This window comes from Diceros bicornis, chromosome 23 (genome assembly GCF_020826845.1).
Source record: "Diceros bicornis minor isolate mBicDic1 chromosome 23, mDicBic1.mat.cur, whole genome shotgun sequence".
NCBI classification, from domain to species: Eukaryota; Metazoa; Chordata; class Mammalia; order Perissodactyla; family Rhinocerotidae; genus Diceros; species Diceros bicornis.
Genome location: NC_080762.1, coordinates 19700656 through 19716758, shown reverse-complemented (window position 1 = coordinate 19716758; position 16103 = coordinate 19700656). Strand labels below are relative to the sequence as shown.

Sequence of the window (16103 nt, the reverse complement as noted above, 5' to 3'; positions counted from 1 at the left end):
TCTGAACTCTTAGGACGTCTCCTCTCAAACTCACGGTAGCACTTGATCATGTACCTCTTTGCATCATATTAAAACTCCATATTTTCTCTTCCCAGCATGATTTTATGCCTTCTGAAGACTTTTTTAAAAAAAAGTTATCTTTCATATGCTACAAAACAGCAACAAAACTGATAAAAGCAAGTCAGAAAGATTATATTTTAAAAATTTTATTAAGAAGAAAAATTTTTAAGTAACACAAACATTTGTCAAAAATTTAAGACACAAAGTACATAACCATAGATAATAAGTTAGCAACCAGAGGCTGGATTTTGGTAAATGTGTTATCACTCCTAGACTTGCAAACCATGTGTTTGTAAATCAGGTGATTTCTTAAGTTATTTGTTGGTCTTTTGTGTATGGCACTCCATTTCTTTCTTTTTTTTTTTTTTTGCTCACAAACATTCCCCCAAGCTAAACTCTGTTGCCAGTCTTCCTCTTTTTGCTTCAGGTAGGTTCACCTTGAGCTAACATCTGTGCCAATTTTCCTCTATTTTGTATGTGGGTCACCACCACAATGTGGCGGCTGACGAATGGTGTAAGTACATGCCTAGGAACCAAATCTGGGCTGTCGAAGCAGAACGTGCCAAACTTAACCACTAGGCCACAGGGCTGGCCTGGCATTCCGTTTCTTAAAGGCAGATTGTAGCACAAGAAAAATAATTATATAAATATATTTAATATTTTTCTTATATATAGTAAAGAAACAAAATTTGAAAGACAAATTTTTTTTTTTTGGAGTACCCACCAACAACTTGGGTTATTGAGTTCCACAGAACACAGTTTGGAAAACAGTACTTCAGATAATCAGAGGCAGGTGGAAAATTAACAGTTGTTCCGCTTACATCACAATATTCTTAAATCGTAGTCTATCCAAAAATACCAACCTGAATAAACTCTGGTCTGAGATATGGTCAAACTGTGGGACAACTTATTTCAATGGCCAAGCAAATAGAAAGATATATAAGGGATTCATTAAATCATAGTTTATCTCATGGAGACCAGACCATCATGTGTCTAGGTGACTTTACAGGTACTTAAAAGCACTTGGAGAGAGTGAGTGTGTAAAGTCAAGAACAGATGTTTTTCCACTTAAAAATCACATTCTAATCCCTTTCTTATATCCCAGCTCTGTTCAACATTTCTTGATGAGTGTATAGAAATGCAATTGATTTGTGTATGTTGATGCTGTGCGCTGCAACTTTGCTGTAGTTGATTATTTCTAAAAACTTTCTGGTGGATTCTTTAGGGTTTTCTATATATAGAGTGATGTCACCCACAGACAGCGACTTTTACTTCCTCCTGTCCAATTTGGATACTTTTTATTTCTTTTTCTTGCCTAATTGCTCTGGCCAAAATCTTCAGTACTATGTTGAATAGGAGTGGTGAGAGTGGGCACTAATAACGAACTAGCAGAAAAAGAAGTCAAGAATACATTACCATTTACAATTGCAACAAAAAGAATTAAATATCTAGGAATAAATTTAACCAAGGAGGTGAAAGACCTATACACTGGAAACTATAAGACATTATTGAAAGAAATTGAAGAAGACATAAAGAAATGGAAAGATATTCCATGCTCATGGGTTGGAAGAATAAACAAAGTTAAAATGTCCATATTACTTCTAGCAATCTACAGATTCAATGCACTCCTAATCAGAATCCCAATGACATTCTCCACAGAAATAGAACAAAGAATCCTAAAATTTATATGGAACAACAAAAGTCCCCCAAATAGCCAAAGCAACCCTGAGAAAAAAGAACAAAGCTTGAGGCATCACAATTCCTGACTTCAACATATACTAACAAAGCTATAGTAATCAAAACAGCGTGATACTGGCACAAAAACAGACACACAGATCAATGAACAGAACTGAAAGCCCAGAAATAAAACCACACACCTACATACAGCTAATTTTCAACATAGGAAGCAAGAACGTACAAAGGAGAAAGGAAAGTCGCTTCAATAAATGGTGTTGGGAAAACTGGACAGCCATATGCAAAAGAATGAAATAGACCATTATCTTACACCGTACACAAAAATTAACTAAAAATGGATTAAAGACTTTAATGTAAGACCTGAAACCATAAAACTTCTAGAAGAAAACCTAGGCAGTATGCTCTTTGACATTGGTCTTAGCAGCATCTTTTCGAATACCACATCTACTCAGGCAAGGGAAACAAAAGAAAAAATAAACACACGAGACTACATCAGACTGAAAAGCTTCTGCAGGGCAAAGGAAACCACGAATAAAATGAAAAGACAATCCACCAGCTGGGAGAAAATATTTGCAAATCATATATCCAACAAGGGGTTAATTTCCAAAATATCTAAAGAACTTATACAACTCAACAACAAAAAGACAAATGACTCAATCACAAAATGGGCAGAGGGGGGCTGGCCTGGTGGCGTAGTTGTTACATTTGTGTGCTCTGCTTTGGCGGCCCAAGGTGCAGACCTATGCACCGCTTATCAAGCCATGCTCTGGCAGGCGTCCCACATAAAGTGGAGGAAGGTGGGCACAGATGTTAGCTCAGGGACAATCTTCCTCAGCAAAAAGAGGAGGATTGGCAACAGATGTTAGCTCAGGGCTAATCTTCCTCACACACAGACAAAAAAGGCAGAGGATATGAACAGACATTTTTCTAAAGAAGATATACAGATGGCCAATAGGCACATGAAGAGATGTTCAACATCACTAATTATTACAGTAATGCAAATCAAAACTACAATGAGATATCACCTCACACCCACCAGAATGGCTATAATTAACAACACAAGAAATAAGAAGTGTTGGAAAGGATGTGGAGAAAACAGCACTCTCATACATGGCTGGTGGGAATGCAAACGGGTGCAGCCACTATGGAAAACAGTATGGAGATCTCTCAAAAAATTAAAAACAGAAATACCATACGATCCAGCTATCCCACTACTGAGTATTTATCCAAAAAACATGGAATCAACAATACAAAGAGATCTATATACTCCTATGTTCATTGCAGCATTATTCACAATACCCAAGATATGGAAATGCCCATCGACTGATGAATGGATAGAGATGTGGTATATATACATGTATATATATATGTACACACACACACAATGGGATACTACTCACCCATAAAAAAGACAAAACTGTCCCATTTACAACAACATGGATGGACCTTGAGGGTATTATGTTCAGCAAAATAACCCAGACAAAGGCAAACACTGTATGATTTCCCTCATATGTGTAAGATAAACAAATACATGGATAAAGAGAACAGATTAGTGCTTACCAGAGGAGAATGGGTTTGGGGGCTAGTTGAAAGGGGTAAACAGGCACATATGTATGGTGACAGATAAAAACTAGACTATTGGTGGTGAGCATGATGCACTCTATACAGAAACTCATATATAATAATGTACACCTGAAATTATACAATGTTATAAACCAACATGACCTCAATAAAATAAAATTTTACTTTATATATATCTGCACTATTTATTCTAAAAAATGCATGTACTACTTCAGAAATTAATAAAAGTATACATAACTGACAGCTTTTCATATCAATTAAAATTGTTTATGTCATCCAAAAAAAACACAAGATTTCTTGATGAGACCACTGTTCCTGTTCAATTCATATGCAATTTAAGAAGACTAACTTTAATGGGTCCATATTCTTTAACTTTAAATATGCTTGCCACTGTTCATACCAACAGAATTCCACAACTTTTCCAGCCTCATAAGCATATTTATCTCACCTAGAAGCTGCCTAACTCTCCTTGCAGATGTATGGTGAAGTTCTCTCTATAAATAGTCTTTTTTATTTTCCTGAAATCTAAACCTTCATTGTAGGTCCTCTATACATATTCCCACTCCAATTTGGGATTCAACAATTCACACTTATGAAAAATAATGCTTGATAGGGGCCAGCCCAGTGGAGTAGTGGTTAAGTTTGCGTATTCCGCTTCAGCGACCCAGGATTCACAGGTTTGGATCTCAGGCGCGAACCTATGCACCACTTATCAAGCCGTGCTGTGGCAGGCATCCCACATATAAAGTAGAGGAAGGTAGGCACCAATGTTATCCCAGGGTCAATCTTCCTCAGCCAAAAAAAAAAAAAAAAAATAATGCTTATAAGTCAGAGGGAGAAGGTCAAATACCGTATGATTTCCTTCATTAAGTAGTAGATAATAACAACAATAAACAAACACAGAGAGAGAAATTGGATTGGTGGTTACCAGAGGGGAAGGGGGTAGGGAGGAGGGTGAAAGGGATAATTCGGCACATGTGTGTGGTGATGGGTTGTAATTAGTATTTGGGTGGTGAACATGATGTAAACTATGCAGAAATAGAAGTATAATGATGTACACCTGAAATTTATACAATGTTATAAACCAATGTTACTGCAATAAACAACAACAACAGCAAAATGCTTGGTAAATATGATTATTGGCAGTGAAAGACAACTGGAAAAGGTACTTCTGGTTAACATGACTTCTGGTTAAAATGGTTGGTTTGAAAGTGTATATTCAAGCACAATAAACAAAAGCAAACGGATCTTTTTTCATGTCATAAAGCAACCAGAGAGCAAGAGAGGAAAAAGCAAGACAATTTTTGGAAGTTGGAAAGCAGATGATAAGTGGTAATTATTCTAACAGACCTGAGAAATCTGAAGCCTAAGCCAAACTGGATAAAGAGAAGAAGCAGTATGACTTGTACCAAGGAATTGGTAAAAAAGGCTTAGGTATTGTTACTGCAATAAACAAAAAATTAAAAAAAAAAAAGAAAAAGGCTTAGGTATTAGCAGGACCACTGGCCTCTGGAAATGGGGCTGGAGGCAGGGCTGACAACAGGATTGGTTGAAAGATTGTTTAGGAAGAATTGGTGCCTCAGATCTCTGTGCCAAGCAGCTTGGCAACTCCTTCTCCCTACCCTACCTAGAGATGGGAGTTTTAATCTCTAGATATGGTTTTTCAAAAAGATTTTTGAACTGAGGGACACTAGACTAGGTAGTCGAAAGCAGGGAGACTATATTGAGCAAATGGAAATTAAGTTAAAATATACATACTGAATTTTTATTTCCCCTGCCTTCTTCCTCAACCTGGCTCCCAGAATGCTGGTGTTCAGACATGTATTCTCCAGGCAGTAAGTCAGAAGAGCCATATGTAGCAAATCTGACTGCCCAAGAGAAGAGACTTCAATAAAAGGACACATTTTGAGATTCACATTTAAATTCCCCAACTTATCGTCCTATGTTGAAGCCCATAATCTACAAGTTCTACCAAAGTTCATATTTTGTACAATATGAGTGTATATCCAAGGAGCTCCAGAGATTTGAGAAAAGTATGAAAGACAGAAGCCAAAGCAAACAGAAAAAGTTATTTGGAGGAACCAGAAACAATGCTCTTTTTAGAAAACTTAAAAAAAAACCCTACCATCAGTGACTTTAGAGATATAAGAGGAGACATTACATGTATGAAATGAGAATCGAATGGTATTAAAAAACCTTTAAAGGACAAAGGAGTTCTTGGAAATTAACAACATGATAGCAGAAATTAAAAATGCCAATAAAAATGCTATGATTTGGCAAGGCTTTATAAGCTCAAAAAAGAATAGGTTGATTTGTAAGTAGAAATAAAAAGGAAGAGATATATTTTAGAGAACTGGAGACTTGCAAAATTGGAAAGCGTGTCAGGTTTTAGACTCCAAACAGTAAGACAGAAATTGAGAAAGCCTTGAAAGACAAAGTCTATTAAAATAAGCCTGTGGAAAATCCAAATTAAAACTATGGCCTCTACACCAATTGGTAAGACCTCTCAGTAAATTAAGGAACTTCAGAGCAAAGATAAAATTCAGGTATTCAATTGGATAAAGAGCCAGGACAAGGATCAAATTATGCTTTTCCATAGAAAACCATAGTTTCACGTGAACTCAGGAGAGTAACTATAAGACCATAGTTACATGTTTACCTGTAATGACAAGAGAGAGACATATATATATATACTTGTGTGTGTGTGTGAGGAGAGAGGGAGAGAGAATGAATGCGACAAGAAAGCAAAAGAAGATGGATCTAAGAACCGTGTTTTGAAAAGAGCTGGGAGTATAGGTATTGGCAAACATCGTTTACTGAGATCAAAGAGACAAGAAGCTTACTAAATTTTGGGAGAGATTTACATTCAAAAAAATCACAAGCCCAACTGGACCTGTAGTCTTCCAACATTGAACATTAACACATGGACAAAAAAACTACTCAGCCCCCAAGAGGGACATATGTTCATTATGTGGCCAAGGAAGATGACAGAAGAAGCCCCTCCAGAGGGTGGAGTCACGAGAATCAAGGAACATTTTCCACCCCCAGGGTAGGGGCCTTTATGGTGTTTGCCCAGGAGCAATTTCAAAATTGAGCAGGTCAGTCAGTGCCTGCTGAAAGCTTCCATTTTTCCCTTTCAGAATGGAGTGTTTCCTGTGGATGTGCTGGCCTTGTTCCTCCATGTACATGGTCTGTGGGACACAGATTAATCCATCACTGTTAGTTCAGAGGTCTGTAGACCAAGAAGAAGACCTGGTGTAGAGACTACCACACACCACCCAGACATCTGGACTGTGAGTTCCGTGTTGTGACTGATTTAGATTTTTGGTTTGTTTCTTTTGGGAAGAAGATTAGTGAGTTCTGGTGGGGGAAAGAGAGTGAAACAGAAGAGTGGCCTGTAGTAGACACTCGTTTTCACTCCTTTCCTTCTGGCAAATGGGAAGATGCATGTCCTTGTCCCCTTGCAGTAAGGTGGACCACAGACTGTGCTGAGGCATTTATGACCACTGGGAGACCTCCACCTGTCACAGCACGCTTGATGCTCCGGCAATCGTGGAGGAGGCTGTGTGTTGTGATGGAGACGCTAAATATTCAAAGGAGCATGGAAGACAGGTGCCCCGGAGCATGCGTTTTGGAAATGAGAAATCGATGCATTGTATTAAGTCACCAAGATTTGGGGGTGGTTGTGACGACAACATTGTCTAACCTAATGCAGAAGGCCTTTCTGAGGATGTGACATTTAAGTTGAATCTTAACAGATGAGAAGGAACTAACAGAGAGAACATCCCAGGCAGAGGACTATTTATATGTAAAGGCTTTGAGGCAAGAAAGCTAATTCTGTTTGAGGGTTTGAGACAAAACTAGTATGGGAGGAGTGTAGTGCATGAGTAAACAAATGGAGGCTAGCATGGGGATGAGTGAAAGAGGACAAGTAGAACAGGCCAGAGGCTGGATCGGATAACACCACTGAAAGCTGGTATCTTAGTCCTTTTGGGCTGCTGTACCAAAATACCACTGACTGTGTGGCTTATAAGCAACAGAAATGTATTGGTCACAGTTCTGGAGACTGGAAAGTCCAAGATCAAGGTGCCAGCATGGCCGCCTTCTGCTGAGTAGCTGCTTCCCGGTTCATAGTGCCTTCTTGCTGTGTCCTCACATGGTGGACGGGGCTAGGGACCTCTGTGGAGCCTCTTTTATAAGGCACTAATTCCATCCATGAGGGCTCCACCCTCATGACATAAACACCTCCCAGAGGCCCCACCTACTAATAGCATCACCTAACCACGCTAGTGATCACTCCTTTAGGGGTAAGGATTTCAAAATATGAATTTTGGAGAGACATATTCAGGCCATAGCATTGTCTGTAATGAACAAGAAGAAGGAACAGGAAATGCACTGGAGACAGGGGGTTATAGAGTCAGCCAAACCTTCCTAAGATGCAAATGTCACCTTGGTGAAGAATGTAAAGAACAATAAAACTTGAAAGGTATCTCCTTTCCTTTTTTTATTGTTCTTGCAACCTTATAACAGCAGACCCCAGGAAAGGGATACTGGGATGAACTGGAATTCTGTCTAATAGGAACCAGTCCCTTCTCTTTCCCTGACTCTCTGTTGCTCAGTCAGGACCAGTTCTCAGCCTATATTAGAGAGTATCTTAACTGACCAACACACTATTGTTTTTCTAGATTTTTCTCCATAAACAGATGGTTTTTAATGAAACTAGAATAAAACAGTAAACCCCAAACTCAGGAAAAACATGTCTGGATCAACATTTAAAAGAGGTGATGGTGGGTTTCTAAACCGCTAAAAGCTGATCTCCCTGCTCCCTTCTTTAGAGACTCCACAAGCCAGCCACTCACCCACCTCCTTTCTTCCCCACTCGTCTTTCCCCTCTGTCTTGTTTTCGTCCTAATAATGAGGACACAGAAGACGCTGTAGAGCACAAGTGGAGCCTTCTCTTTATAAAGGAGGCAGGTGGTCTTTGGATAAACGCCACCCAACCCCACCTCTATCTAGTCTTTTCCTTAAATTCCCACTGCTTTTTGTCAACATTCAATTCTCAACCACTCAGTTCTTTATCTACCATATTCGTCCCAGTTTCTCCCTAGGATTTTTTACTTTTGGCAACAAGAATTGAGTTATTAGGATTCCAGGTTCAGGGAGAAGTCCTTGATATAAACCCTGTGTGCAAAGAAGGAAGGAGAAAGAAGAGAAAAAGCCTCTTCCCAGACTGGTTCCTTAGAGCTTTTCCATTAGATGAAGACAATTGATGTTAATATTTTTTGCTTGTAGAAGTAACATATGCATGTTTTAAAAAATCAAAAACTAAAGAAAGATATACAATAAGGCTCTCTCCCTACATTCATTCCGAACCCTCTCCCCTACTTCTTGGAGGTAAACACTTGACAATATTTTTGAATCTTGCTGAATATTGTATGCATCTGAAAGGGACATATACATATATATATATATTTTTTTTTTAATTTTCTTTTTCTTTTTACACAAATGTATGACATGCAGTGTTTTTGCTTACCTTTTCCAATTAACTTGTCTACTCTGTCTTTTCACCCATACCAGCACATACAGATCTACCTCAATCACATGGACCTACTTTGTAGTCCATTGCATAGACGCACTATAATTTACACAAATTGTTCTCTACAACCGGGCCTTTCCTTGATTGTGAATATTTTAAATATGTAGCATATTTCAAGTGATATATTCTTTTAGGGAATATCTTCCATGACACTTTAAATTCTCCGTGGAGTCAATGTAACTTTTTGAGATTTTTGTAATAGTGTCATTGATAATTTGAAGAAACTAAAATTTGCTTCTATTATTTTATTTTTATTTCCTTTATTATTATCCTTTAATCTTATGTGTATTCATTATTATTATATTTGTAAATCCAAAACTTTGATCATAGTTCACAAACTAGTAGACCAAATCTGAGTTCAGGTGAATTGGGCTCGTGATGAAGCAAAGTCTATGTGGCCTTGACAATAAAGCTATTTCACACATTAAAATTACCTCTAAAACAATTTGGGTCGATAGGGAAACATAATTTAACTAATCAAAATTCCTAATATACATAGGTTTTAAGAACCATGGAAGGAAAACTAGGACCTTTAGTAGCCTCCTGGTGTCAGATGCTGCTGCTGCTGCTGCTGATGATGATGAAGAAGATGATGATGATAATGGCAATCACACCAACGATGATGACAACAGTGATGACAACAAAAACTGGCCGCATCTAGGTTCTCAGAGTTAAAATAATCTTCTACTGTAAGAAAAAAATATATTTTTTAGCATGTGAATGAGTGAATACTTAAAATTTTGTGATAGGTTTAGAAAATTCATGCTAAGAAAAGGTGAAATAATCTGTAAAATGGTTACTTGAATTGTCATGGGATTGCCATTTAACAAATGACACTCCTGTGTCAGGGAAAGTGTCCGATCTTTCCCTGCTTCTGCTTTATACTTTCATAGGAAAAACTTTTATAACCATTCAAAAATCTTAAGATAATAATACGTTCAGACTTTCAAATACATTACTTAACATAAATATATATTCATAAATTATAACATGCAGAAAGATATTCTTTAAGGGTGTCAGACTTTCTAAGTTTACTTGTTAATTTTGGCATCTGAAGTCGTTGCATGTGGTGGATACTTGCACATGGTGGATACTTAAAAGATATATGAATCTTAATTTGATTTTACTCTCTGGGTGAGTCTTGGGGCCAGCATTGACACTTTGCTAGAATCTAGCAGTCATATTCCAAGCAGGGTCATACCATCAGTCTGGGTTCTCATGAAGACTACAGAGAATAATGTTGGAGAACTAGCTCACTTGAAGACGCCTGCAAGGAACTTTCAGATTCACAGTGTGAATGTGTTTTTCCTTTCAAGAGTTCTCTTGCTTTCTTTTCTGAGAGATGTTTTGTGGTTTCCAGAAGCCATTCTTGACCCTGATAATAATAGTGCTAAGAAACAAAGTACTACAGTTAAAATAAAAGAAAACAAACCCCATAACCATTGGTTTTCCAATGTGCTTAACATGAGAATCTCTCACTTATTTCTTAAAAGCAAAAGTAAACTGGTATTAAATTATAGATTTTTAAAAGTGAAAAGTTCTTTCAAATATTATTCAGTCTACTCTCAGAAAATTTTTGAACCCTCTCCACATTATTAGCATGTTACTCTATTTCCAGTAAGGGCTGAACTTCTGAGCAATGTCCTCTCAGAACAGAGCTGGGTATAAAGGGCTGGGAGATCTTCAATAGACCCAGGACCAGAACCACCCACTGCTCCAGAGGTGGTGGAGGTGGATGTCAGGGTACTAGACTCAACTGCAGGTGCTGGGAGGAAATTCAGGCTGGCAGGCAGAACCCGGACTCTCACGGTTGTGGAAACCTGGAATAAGTGCAGAATGGTCATCAGTACCTGGGAAATCCATGATTGGGAGAGCACTGTGGTGGCAACCCCAGGAGGTGAGGTTTGGAGACACAAGCTGACAGGATAATAGGTCAGGATGTAGCCCAGTCTGTAATGAGTTTCAGGGACAGGATTGTAAAGTACATACTCTGGTCTATCAAGTCCCTAAACCTGACCATCCAGCTGCAGCTCTGCCCTCATGATGTGCCACCTTCCTTCTCACCCTCAATGCTCCCACCACTCGGGCTTTCTTTCCAACCACAGAATACCAAGCTCTTTGCTCCCCAGAGCCTTGGTCATTCAGATTTCTGCTTAAATGTCTTCTCCTGCTGGAGGCTGTCACAGGACACTCTCTACCACATGATTCCTTTTAATTACCTGTATAACCTTGAGGACCCTCCCCTCATTATCAAAATCCTCTCCACTATAACAAAAGCTCAATGCAAGCAAGCTGTCTGTTTCTCTTGTTCCTTATTGTACCCAATAATCCAGGTACTTTTACAGGTACCTAGCATATTATAGGTACTTATTAAATATTTAAATAAATGATTGAATGAATCAATGAACTAATTAATACATTGGTTAGCAAATGAATTACTCTAGTTGGGATAGGTGATTGACAAGATAAAAGTTTCTGTGACAAATAATATTTGAAATCAGGGGCCGGCCCTGTGGCCTAGTGGTTAAGTTTGGCGCACTCCACTTAGGCAGCCTGGGTTCACAGGTTTGGATCCCAGGCACAGACCTACACTCATCAGCCATGCTGTGGTGGCGACCCACATAGAAAATAGAGGAAGACTGCCAACGACATTAGCTCAGGGCGAATCTTCCTCAAGCAAATACAGGAAGATTGGCAACAGATAGCAGCTCAAGGTGAATCTTCCTAAGCAAAAAAAAAAAAAAAAAAAAAAAAATTGTGAAACAAAATGCTGGACTAAATAACAAGGGCTGGGAGAAGAGGAAGGCTATCGCCGAAGGCACAACTCTTTAAAAATGAAGAGAATGAAAACATATGGCAAGAGTGAGGTGGGGGAGGAGGTTATGCTGAATAGCTTGAGCCTCAGTGGAGAAGCACCTATTAGAGGATGGTGGGAAAACCTGGGTTTGGACAGGGCAATGAGAGAATGCCAGCCCCCCTCTTGTTTTGAGAAATGGGAGCGAACAAATAAACCTCACTCAACAGGATGAAAGGGCACATTTGAGTTAGGTTACAGTTAAGGGAGATTTGGATAGAGCCATCTGCCAGGTTGTGGATACAGTGGGATTTGTTCATGATGGTGTAGGGAAAGTGTGGAGGGGGAGGCAACGTCTTAGAGGAGTCGGGTGGGAGTGAAGAAGAGTCCAGCAGGAAGAGGAGGAGAGTCCCCAGAGAGACGAGGGAAGGAAGGTTTTCTTTGGAGATGTAGGATTACAGAGATGATAGTCACAGCAGAAGTGATTTGCTTCAAACATGTAACTTCGCCTCAAGTTCACAGGGAGCCTGGCAGTACCTCGTCTAATCTCAGGGAAGAGAACCCCAACTGTCCCGCATGACAGTGAGGACCCTGATCTGGGGACAGCTTCTTAACACTCACACGGGGAGAACAGCTAATCATCAAAATGCTGTGGAACGGTGGTTTTGCGCCAGGCACTCGTGGTGGGAGGTAGCTAAGAAGGCAAGTTGCACTAAATAAAGAATAATACGTTTCTTGCACCCTCTCTAACAACTCACTCGGTTCTGTAGGCTACTTATTCTTCCCGGAGAAATAAAGCCAACCTAGTGGATGAGCACCAACAGCATCCAGTTCACTGTGACCTGCCCGCCCAGACTCCATGTCCAGACACCGTCCTTGTAATGAGGTGGACAGCTAAGGGCACCCCAATTCTCTTAAGGCAGCGGAGGATCATTGAGTCACTACATACCATCCTTGGTCTAAAATTGAGCATTCATTTGGATTCTTAAATTACGTACAACAGTTATTTGTTGTCTATGCTCCAGGTTGCAATGTAAGAGGTATTCCCTCACATTGAGCATTCAGTTAATAAGCACACTCTATATGTCAAGGAGCTTTAGATAAGCTATTCAATGTACTGGTCTCAACAATCTCGAAAAGTGAGCACTATAATCCTGCTTTTACAAATGAGGACGCTGAGTCTTAGAGGGGCTAACTTGTTAGACACACACATAGACACAGTGCACCTGACCCCCAAGCCCACGCTCTTTCAAGTACACCTCCCCTCACTCTGGAGCCACATGGACTAAGGCTCAGTTTCACAGAAGCGCTTATAGTTTGTGTCAGAGTGAGGCTGCTTTGAGAAAACTGAAAGTGGAAGAAGCAGGATTGTAGTTAGACGTAGCTGCAGTTTGCAAATTTTTGGGTTAACTCGTAATTTTTGAACAACCATATAGAAGCCCCCCCCCCCCCCCCCGCCATTAACTTGGTGGTCACTGGATAGGAATTTGACACTCCTTCAGGTATGGACAGTGTCATATACCTGGGGGAAAAAAGATGCAGAAGTCAATACGATATATTCAGTCTAGTGTCCTGTGGGAGATCAGGCAGAGGAGAGAGCAGCCAGTGTGAATTAGGCTATTGGTTCTGTCCACAACGGAGACAGAACATCATGAGGTACTAGAACTTGACCGTTTGTTTTTGTGATTGTTTGGTCTTACTGGGAGTGGGTTTAGGAACTGGGGTCGCTTCAATAGAGGAAAATTTGGCATTTTCCCAGTTTGCCCAAGTAAAAAGTATTCTTTCCGTTGGGTGGCTGCATTGGGTCAGGAAGGGTAAGGAAAGTCCACTAGTTATTTGTCAGTTGGGTGGAAACAAAGGCAACAGAGGAACGGAGTCTAACCTCTGTCAGATTTCCTGAACGGGGTGGGGGAGAAAGGCCACCAGTGTGGCTGCCTCCGGAAAGGGGTGGCTACTGGGCAAGTGGGTGCTTGGGTCTGTTTGTCAGCCAGAGTTGATTTGGTTGAAATAAGAAAGCGACAGCTCAGGAAGGCCATAAAGCCCATCCTTTTCGCCAAGCTGCTTCTTAGCGGAGCAGAAAGCCCCAGCCCGGAGCCCACCCAAACCATTCGAGGAGCAGGGCAGCGAAGAGGCAGAATCATCCGGACACGGACAAGACGTCCTGAGGTCGAAGGACCATGGAGAAGTTTTGGACGGGGCTCAAACTGCACCTCAGGTACTCCACCGTCCCGGGGTATGGCTTGGCGACCATGGTGACCGCGGGCGGGGAGCGCATCCTCTTCACCGTGGCGTTCCAGTGCCCCTGCAGCCTGGTCTTCCTGCTCGTGCCGGCGCTGGCGCTCTTCCTCCTGTGCTACGTGCTGAGCGTGCGCGCCTGGCGCCTGGTGACCGGCTGCTGCGAGCTGTGGTCCCGGGCCAAGGTGTGGACGCATCTCACCTGGGCCGGCATGCTCGCGTCCCTCACCTGGGTGGCGGTGGCGCTGCTCGGGGGCGCCTTCTACGAGTGCGGCGCCAGCGGGAGCACCGAGGTGGCGCGGCGCCTGTGCGCTGGCCGCGACTCCAGCTGTGCTGCCCGGCTGCCGCTGGTGCCCTGCCAACAGGCCGGGGAGCCCGACGTGCAGGACCTCCTGAGGGAGCTCAGGGCCCAGTCGCAGGTCAGGAGCTGGTGCTGAGCGCGGCTGGGAGGAGAGGGGAGGGACAGACGGTGTGGGGTAGAAATCGGTGCCCTTTCTCCGGGCAGGCGACACCCAAAGGCAAACTAGAATGGCTGCTTGCGTCTAATGAGCCCATAGGCGAATATGTAAATAAAACAAATGAAGAAGAGGAGAGGCGCTCAAAGGGTGTCAGGCACCTGCTCTGTGCCAGAAACCGTCTAGGCTCTTTACTCCTCCATTATTCTCTTACATCTTCATAGCGAATACACTGAGTCTTGGTTATTCTTCGTCCATCGAGAAGAAGGTAGAAGACTTGTTAGAATAAAATGGGTCGGCTTGGCTCTAAAGCCACCACCTCACACTGCTTCTGGGTTTATAAAGCTCAGAGGTTCTTGAAAATGAATGCTTGTTTCATTGGATTTGCCGAGAAATTCCACGTCTTGAGTTCTAGAGGAGTGACATTCAGGCTCTTCCCTGCGCCCTTGACATGACTGGGAAAATGACTGACTTGTCAAGCAAGCAGTTATACTGAGGGGTTCGGGAGGGTGCTGCCACTTCTTTCTCTAAAGGGATTAAGACCTAAAACTGTTGCTTGTTCATCATCCTAGCCATGTGTAGTTCAAACTTTATCTGAGGATTTTACAATTTTTTATAAAAGATGTAACTAAATTGCTATTTTGTTGTGTTTTCCTAAGGTGCTGGGCTGGTGCGTGATAGCAGCTGTTATCATTGCCCCTCTGATTTTTGTATGTGTCTCCCGATGCCTAGCTACAGGTAGTTTCCTGCAACTGCAATTTTTGAAAACGTATTCGGAACAGGAGCAGGAGATCCTTAAAAGACAAACCACAGAGCTTGCAACCAAATTGGCAGAAGAGAATGTTAAATGTTTTTTTGAGAGCTCACATCCAGAGACATACGACGCTCCAAGTGCTAAAGACTGGCAGCAAATTTCACTCCCACGTACTTTCAAACCGAATGAGCAGGACTACAGTGTGTTGCACAAATATGTTAAAACAAAAGCGAAGAAACATCTTCTGAGTTCTTCCGAAAGAGATGAAGTGGTTTCTTCTCTCTCTGTAGATTCACCTGATATGGTGACCACTGCTGAGTTATGACCTTATTAATGAATAAGAAAAAGAGTTCTTTTGAATTATTGCTTCATTTGAAATAAAATAAACATTGGTATTACTTATGACTGCTTTTTAAATTTTTGGTCCTCCAAATTGTGGAAACATAGAATTTTAAATCAAATAAAAATTTAGAACTTTATCTTTTATTAAATTAATTATGAAAAAAGGAAGCGAAGTTAAATGATTCACTCAAAGTGACAAGCTGGAACAGAATCAGAAGTTTTATATCCCTAGTCTAGAGTCCTTTCCACTGAATAATAAGGCTGCTTGCAAATAAAAGACTTTAGTAGCAAAACAGCAAAGGAACAATTAAACTCCACGCCTTTCTTTTAGGTTATCTGATGTTAATTTCACATGCACTCTCTTGCAGACAACACATTGTCAGGAACTTTAAAATACCAGCATTTTGTGGCTCTAATATGGTTACTAAATAAAAATACAAAAAATCATCATGAAAAGGAAAGTAAAAATATTTTTAAGTACAACATTTGAAAAACTAGGAAAATTGCAGGCATAGGGGTTGTTTTTAGTTTGCAGGATCAGAAGGAGAATTTTAAAGCTGTTTATTATAGTAAATTTAAAATACACACAGA

The 16103-nt window shown here is 40.8% G+C and overlaps 1 protein-coding gene across 1 annotated transcript; it reads left to right on the top strand.

Annotated features, from left to right (window-relative positions):
• The first annotated feature begins 13719 nt into the window (after positions 1–13719).
• On the top strand, positions 13720–15552 carry LOC131420662 (calcium homeostasis modulator protein 6-like). The gene has a single exon (XM_058566845.1). The coding sequence runs from the start codon at positions 13904–13906 to the stop codon at positions 14396–14398; it is 495 nt and encodes a 164-aa protein (XP_058422828.1). The 5' UTR covers positions 13720–13903; the 3' UTR covers positions 14399–15552.
• The last annotated feature ends 551 nt before the right edge of the window (positions 15553–16103 follow it).